This window comes from Corvus brachyrhynchos, unplaced genomic scaffold (genome assembly GCF_000691975.1).
Source record: "Corvus brachyrhynchos isolate BGI_N302 unplaced genomic scaffold, ASM69197v1 scaffold114, whole genome shotgun sequence".
In the NCBI taxonomy this organism is placed as follows: Eukaryota; Metazoa; Chordata; class Aves; order Passeriformes; family Corvidae; genus Corvus; species Corvus brachyrhynchos.
The window spans coordinates 3,403,002-3,410,309 of NW_008238337.1; the positions used below are offsets into that span (position 1 = coordinate 3,403,002).

Consider the following 7,308-nt stretch of genomic DNA (forward strand, 5'->3'; position numbering starts at 1 on the left):
GCAGCCCCCAGAACACAGGGCAGACCCAGAAAACCAGGGATTTATTCCCAGCCCGGCAAGCTTGGTGCTGCCCTAGACTTGCTGCACGCTCTGCTTGGAGAGTTTGGTTCCATGGCATTCGCGTCAGCGCCATCTCCTAGCGACAGGGACGCAAGCCGCTGAGCCAGGGGATTCCCGGCCAGGCTGGGGCTGGATGGCAGCACCCGGCAGCGTCTCGGCTGCTTTTCAGGAGTACCTGCGGCACCTGGGGCTGCAGGACTTCCCCTGCGGCCTCGGCAGCTGGGTAAGGGTCTGGGGGGGCACAGCCATGGGGTATGGCACGGGGCTGCCACTGCCTCTCCTCTCTCCCTGTCCGCAGAACAAATCCTGCCTCAATGCAGAGCCAGCAGGGCTGGAGGAGACCGTGCTGCCGGGAGAGGAGACCCCCGAGGTGCTGCTGGAGCTGCTGAGAGACCAGCACAGCCCCTGGGCCCTGCCCCACGACTGCAGCCCCCAGGACCGGCTCCTACGGGAAGTGGCCGTGCTGGCACCTGAGCTCCTCCGCAGCTCCAGAGTCTTCCAGGTTGTCAAGTCCCTGCGGATACTCGACAAGGGAGTAAGTGCAGCTGCTGGTGCCCATAAAGCTGTAGGCCAGGAAACTGTGTCTTCCTGCTGTGAGGGAAAACATCCTGGAAGAATGACACCCTCCTCTCCTAGGGTCTTCTCAGGTGTTGCAGCTGGAACACCACAGCCTCCTCAAGACATTGTGCTAATCTGTGTTACATGGATGTCACGTGGATCAACGAGTGCCACAAGGTGCCTCAGGGACACATTGGCCAAACCTAGCTCTTTGCAGGTGGAGGAGGTGGATGAGGGTGTGCTGCGCTTCCAGCAGCTGGAGGAGCTCATTCTCAGTGCCAACCGCATCAGCAAAGTAACCTCGGCCCACCTGCCCCGGGCTCTGAAGGTGAGCGAGCAGGGCCTTGTGCAGGATGGGGCAGGAATTCCCATCTGGGAAAACAGTGAAAGCCAACCAGTTTGAGGGGGTGCCAGGAACAGCTCATTGCAAAGGTGTCTGTAGTTTCTTCTGTCCCGGGCAGGTCCTGGAGCTCTGCTGCAACGCTGTGCATGATCTGCAGGACCTGTGTGCTCGGCCACCCCCGGAGCTCCAGCACCTGGGGCTGGGGTACAACCGGCTGTGTGGCCCTTCCCAGGAAAAGCACTTCACTGTGGATTTCTGGTAATGCCACAGGCTGAACATGGGCTGCTGAAAGGGAAATGGGCAGATGTGAGCAGGAGACCTCAAGCCACCGAGGTGGCCGTTGTTGGGAAATCACAGCCCTTCAGAAGGGTTTTTTCTTTGCTCTGTGTCCACTCTCTGTGCAGAGCAGTCTGTCTCTGCAGTCTTCTGTCTTACGCCCAGAGGTTGTCTTGGTCCTTGGCAAGGTGTGGAATGGGGGGATCACCAGGGGATCAAGGGCCTTGACACCGTTGCCACCACAGTTCCCATTTCCCTGGGCAGCTTACTTTTTCCATGTCCTTCCCAAAGCCCCTGCTGGAAGTCTGGAAGGTTCTGAGGTGTAGGCTGCATCACCAAATGGTGCAGTGGGGTCGTCAGTGGAAGCTAAAGAAATGTTTTTGTGTTGTGGGGCAGACTGACAATGGACTGTATGGCTCAGGAATTTGGAATTGGCCTCCAGACTGGATTCTTCAGTTCAACCCAGTTTGTGCTGGGGAAACACAACTTTCGTTTCTGTTTTTGCCGCAGGGCAGTAGCCTCTATCCTCATATGGGTGCTGGCTGCCTTACCTCCCTCCCTGGGTTCTCTCCTTAGGCCAAACCTCGTCTCCCTTGACCTGAGCTTTAACAGCCTCACGGACCTGCAGGGGCTGGTCTCCCAGCTGTCCACTCTGCAGAATCTCCGCATCCTGGTGCTCCAAGGGAACCCACTGGCTCTCATCCCCAGTTACAGAGGCTTCCTCGTGGACAGCCTGCCCAAGCTGTCCATCCTTGATGACATCCACATACAGCCTGATGAGAGGCAGCAATTCCATGGTCTGGCGAGGCAGCCAGGTGAGCCCCTGCGCCTTTGAGGCTGCCCGTGCTGACCCTGTGATTCAGGAGCGGGGTTTTCATTGTGGTGGAGCTCTGTAATTACCATCGAGGTAGTTTCAGCCTTAGGGCCAAGAACAACCCATCCCAGTCCCAGCACTGCCTCAGTGTCCTGGCCTGCCTCAGCTTCATTTCCCAGACACCACCTGTTTTCAGACCATGTGTTTCCCTCTCGAGCTGTGGCAAGAGGAGCATCTGTACTTGGGAAGGTGCTCACATGGTGCTGCACTGTCTGCACACAGCGGTGCCACCTCCGTGGCACATCCCTGACTGGGATGAGAGGAGGAGGCTGGGACACTCGGGATGGGAAGCTTCTCTTGATGGTCCCTACTCAATGAGTTTATGTGCTGGATGTGCTTATTGGAGACTCAGTTGTAGAAGGAACAGAGCAGTCAAGCCAGGAGGTGTTTGCATGGCTTTGGAGTGACCCCACGTGGCAGTGGTTTGTCACAGTTTTGCACAGGGTGGCACCGAGGCATGCCAGGAGGTGGAGGGACCTGGAGGTTTCTGCTTGCTCTGTTCCTTCCTCACTCTGGAGGGAACGTGCTGCAGCTTCATGGCAAGATTGTCTTTCTTTCAGAGCTGATCAGGAATGAAGGACGAGTGGTTGTGAGCATTGGGGAGATGAAGGGACTCCCCGATCCCAAAGCTTTTCAGCAGCTGAAGGTTGGCTCTGAGGGTCCAGTAATCACCTACAGCTACCGTGTGACCTACGAGTTTGCAGAGAGAGAGGAGCTTGAGGACAGGGGCAGCCCTGAGGTTGGTGCTTGATTGTGTTCCTGGAAACAACCAGCATGGCAGGCCACAGCAGGGGGAACGGCATGGGCATCTCCAGGCTATGGGGTGATGGACATGGCATGGGTAGCAGCAGTGCTGGGGAGAGGATTCCCATGTGGCTGCATCCAGCAGGACAAGACCCAGCTGCCCACGTTCCACATCCCTCTTGGGGAGCCCAGAGCTCTGCACATGGGAGTGCACTCACAGCCCCCCTCCTGCTGACTGGCAGACCCTTTCCCTGGCACTGATGTTCCTTCTTCCCATGAGGGTGGTCTGGGGTATAGGATTTTGGAGGCAGATCGGTCTCTGTTTCAGGTAACGCAAATTTACCAGAGTCCCACGGTGGCCACACTGGATGTGGACAGCTCTGCTCAGGACACAGGAGAAGCAAAGAGCCATCAGGAGTCTGCAGCCACAGAGGAGCCCAAGGCCCACTCTGGTAATGAGGAATTATAGATCCTCTGTCCCATCTCTCAGGGCAGGTTTATAGCTCTTCCTGGGATGTGGTGGCATCAGGATGTCCCTCACAGTATCAGCTGAGCTGTTTCTGGGACTGATGGATGATGACCTAGCACCAGCCGTGTCCTGGGGGTCCTTCTGTCCTGGGGAAAGAGAGGTCTCCTCTGAACTTTTCTGTGTCCCTATAGCAAAGGTGTTTGCCACCCCTGGACAGCCCTGGGCAGACACAATCGACTTCAGCTACAGGAAGGAACACGTTGCCAAGGACTTGGTGGGGCTGAAGTCCTACCTGGAGGCTGGAACCATTGTCTCTGTTGTGGAGGAGAAGGTGAGGGTGTGGCAGAGCTGGATGAAGGGGGAAGAGCTGCTGGGAGCTGCTGTGGAGCCAGGGGTATCACGTTCCCTCTGGGAGGCAGGCTAGGATGGCAGTGACCCTGAGCCAGCTCCTCTCCGGGCAGGTGCTCTCATGGCCTGTGGATGCTGATGCAGAAGAAAACGCTGCCACAAATAAGAAGGAAGGACAGGAGCTGAAGAAGGACAGCGCAAAGGTAGGGTGCTGGGAGAAAACAATGACCAAATTACATCTGAGTTGCAAAAACAGTGATGGGAGAATGAGGATCCTTCTCCTGGATCAGTTTAGTGTGTCAGAGAGTCACCCCCAAAACCAGACCTCTCCCAAAGTCCCCCTTTGCTATGGGGGGAAGGCAGCAGCTGTTGATACACACCTTGGCCAGGATGCAGTGGTGGGCAAGGGGCTGGGTTGGGGTTGCTTCTCTCTGATAAAGGGACCCCAACCCTCTGCTGAGACCTGTCCCTGTGTCCTGCACCGTCCTGTGTCCAAGGACAAGCAGAAAAAGAAGAAGCAGCCATGTGAATTCCGCAGTGACCCTCCTATTCGGAGCATTCTGGGCACAAGGAGGGTGACCTTGAAGACCCTGCTGGCCACCGAGAACATGGTGGCAGCTGTGTGTGAGTTTGGGATCCTAATCCCTCAGAAACCACCAGAACCTCCAGCTGTGGAGGAGAAGGTAAGGAGCGTGTCCCAGGGTGAGGCTGCAGGCTGGGGTTCAGTATAAGCACCATCCATCACTGCTGGTGTGGTTATTTAAGGCTGATATTAGCAAGCAGTACTGCTACTTTTTCTGGGCCTAGGAAAATAGATGAGTCTATTTTTCCATTCAAGAATGTGAAAGCAGCCACTCGTGCTTCCTCTGGTGCTCTCTCTCAGCATGGCAGCACATACCAGCTGTACCAACTTCCTATTTCCTGGATTCTCTTCTCTTAGCAGCCACTCTGCTGTGCTCCTGCTCCCCCTCACCTCTTTCCTTTGTCCCTGAAATCCCGGTGACAGCACCCAGATGGTGACAGCTGTCACAGGACTGAATGAGGGCATTGAGTTTCAACACAGCCTTACTGTGGAAACATCTCTCTCCACAGGAGGTGAAAAAAGGCACAGACAAGAGCAAAACACCCAAAGCAGTGAAAGGAGCTCAGGCCAGCCGGAAAACCGCGACGTCTCCCAAAGGTGACAGAGGCTGGAGCTGGCAGGGCAGAGGGTGGTGTGTGTGAGAGAGAGCAAACAGGAGCAGGGCCTGGCCACCCTGCCAGCTCCAGGAGCAGGGACTTACTCACATCCTGAGCCTCAGGCTGTGAATACAGACATTGACTGCAGCGCTGTCAGGATAGACAGCCTGGAGACCGTGTGAGTCGGTGTCTGCACAAGCACCGAGGGTGGGCTGCCGACTGCCCTGGGAGACACACACCTACAGCACTCTGTGCCAGGGGAGAAGGGCAAAGCAGACTTTTGGGTGAGAAAAGGACTGCCCACTGTGTCGGCTGCCAAATGTGGGCGGTGGCGTGGGCGGGCAGCTGAGGAAGGGCTGCCTGGGATGCATAATGAGCTCCTCATCCATTGCCAAATCGCATCTGAAAGCACTTTGCAGAGGGGATTATTGTTCTCTCTGGTTTGGAGATGAGATGCACAGAGAGCCCCAGGTCCCCCAGCCAGCCCATGGCAGGGCTAGGAACAGATCCCAGTCTGCTGTCACCCAGGAAGAGACCACCCCGACCCCACCGGCTGGGTCCCCTGCCTCCCCAGTGCGGAGCTCAGGGCTGCTCAGCCAGCAGTGTTGCTTAATCTGCCAGAAACAAACCTCGCCCTGCCTCTTGCAGGTTATTTTTCCAACAATCTTGGTTTTGACTCCAAAAATAGCAGTGCCAGCACATCGGAGGGGTAATGCAAGAGCAGGGGGAAGTGGGAGAGGGAAGGGGTGGCCAAGCAATGCTGAAAAGCTGCTCATGGGTCAAGGAGGGCATGGAGAGGGCCAGGCCTCCCAGCACCACTCAGAGCTACCAAAGGAGCCTTGTTTTCCTGCTCTGGTATTAGATTTAAGAGTGCAATTAACCCACAGAGCTCCAGGCTGCTTTCCTGTGCCTAGTCACCCACAGCAAGGTCCCCATCTGTGGGGAGGCTCTCAGAGCTCTGCAGTCCTTGACTGTGTCTGCATTCAGGGAAGCCTGTGGCCTCTTCCAGTGACCTGAAAAGAAGAAAATTCCCTGAATTGCTGTCCCCCACAAAAAGATGTGTATTTCCAATCTACACTCAGCCTGTTGCTAAAGCAGGCAGTTGCTGTCAAACAGCTCAACTTCAGCCGTGGTTATTTCTTCCTTCCTTTCTACCCCAGTGTGGGGTCAGTGCATGCAGGAGGTTTCCTTCAGCTTGAGCAAGGGTAAAGGTGCTGTTGTGTGCACAGAAACGCCGCTGTTGCAGGAAACCCAGAGCAATTAGAGATTCATGCTTAATTTGGTGTCCCCATGTATCTGTGCAGGTGGGGGCTGGCTCGGCCACACCGGGAGGCCACTGCGTGCATATTTCAAAGCATGAGTGCAAAATTCACCATGCCTAAAAATGAGCTGCCCCACAGCTCGCTACAGCCAGTGTCCCATGGCTGTGACTCATAAGAACACCTCAGTTGTGGCTTTTGGGGGTACTGCTTGAGCCCTGCTGAGTGCAGTGTCTGCACATCCTGCCTGCCCTGAGAGGCACCAGCTGCTGTGGGGCTGTCTGACACTTGTTCATCACCTGGGGACCACGCACCTCCTTGGAGCTGTGAAAGTGGCCATGTCCCAGGGGACAGGGGATGGCTCCCAGCCGTGTGTCCAGTGAGGCTGTGCAGGGACCGGCACTCTCACAGCCGGGATCTGAGGCTGATTTGCATCCCTCAGTCAGCAAATGCACACAAATAATAAGTCCTCTCAGAGGAATTGGGATCGCTTCCAGACAGCTCAAAGAGGAAAGGCAGTGAGCTTTTTCACAAGTGAACCATTTGCCCAGACATTGAAGGATGTCTTCAGAAGTAGTTTCACGTAGGTCTCATTTTACCCCACATTTGATTTCCCAGGATCCTTGAAATAATTTATTTCTGCATTTTCTTTTGCCCTAGGGCAATTTCACAACAAAAAGCAAGGTTGCACCCAGGTCAGTTGCCAGCCTAAAGATGCATTTTGGGTTTCTTATCCAAAGTCATATTCAAATAGATGTCCCTCGAGGCCCAGTCAGTGCTGACACCCTTGCACACTGCTGCTTTTAGGATGATTTACTCTCTCAAGACAGTGACAAATGTACTTCTTTCCACAGGAAAAGGAAAAAACAAAGACACCGCTGAAGTGGCGGAGGGTCAAGAGCTCCAGCCCGTACTGCTGACGGTTCAGTTCCAGATGCAGCTGCTTCGGTGGCCCTTGGCAGCCAGCACCCAGAGCCAGGAGAATGTGGCCGTGGCAGTGGGAAACACTCAGTGATGTGTCCGTAGCAGAAGCGTGAGTGGAAATAAACCGCACGGGAACGCTGCGTGGAGCCTGATTTAGCCGAATCGCCAGAGCTGGGAGATGCCCTGGGACTCCTCGTGGTCTGGGGCTGGTGCTGAGCTTCTGCAGGAGCTGGAGCGGGCAGGGGGTGTTGGGTGGGTGTGCGGGGTGTAAGGT

General features: G+C 55.6%; 1 protein-coding gene across 3 annotated transcripts; it reads left to right on the top strand.

Annotated features, from left to right (window-relative positions):
- Nucleotides 1–9: 9 nt before the first annotated feature.
- Nucleotides 10–7,299, top strand: LRRC43 (leucine rich repeat containing 43). 3 transcript variants are annotated; one of them, XM_017734996.1, is made up of 11 exons: nt 10–283; nt 359–946; nt 1,080–1,219; nt 1,814–2,052; nt 2,672–2,850; nt 3,184–3,307; nt 3,516–3,655; nt 3,786–3,875; nt 4,170–4,355; nt 4,765–4,852; nt 6,965–7,299. In XM_017734996.1, exons 1-11 carry the CDS (start codon nt 194–196, stop codon nt 7,123–7,125), a joined length of 2,025 nt encoding a protein of 674 aa, XP_017590485.1. In that variant the 5' UTR covers nt 10–193; the 3' UTR covers nt 7,126–7,299. The 3 variants fall into 3 exon arrangements, with proteins under 3 accessions (XP_017590485.1, XP_017590484.1, XP_017590487.1); XM_017734995.1 differs by having other exon boundaries at nt 10–946; XM_017734998.1 differs by lacking the exon at nt 4,170–4,355 and having other exon boundaries at nt 10–946.
- The last annotated feature ends 9 nt before the right edge of the window (nt 7,300–7,308 follow it).

What these genes read in the sequence shown, in the direction of transcription:
- LRRC43 (XM_017734995.1), top strand. Translation starts at nt 194, where the DNA reads ATGGCAGCACCCGGCAGCGTCTCGGCTGCTTTTCAGGAGTACCTGCGG. An exon ending in TGGTCTGGCGAGGCAGCCAG is followed by an intron (nt 2,053 to 2,671) that starts GTGAGCCCCTGC and finishes TCTTTCTTTCAG; the next exon opens with AGCTGATCAGGAATGAAGGA. An exon ending in AACCGCGACGTCTCCCAAAG is followed by an intron (nt 4,853 to 6,964) that starts GTGACAGAGGCT and finishes TTCTTTCCACAG; the next exon opens with GAAAAGGAAAAAACAAAGAC.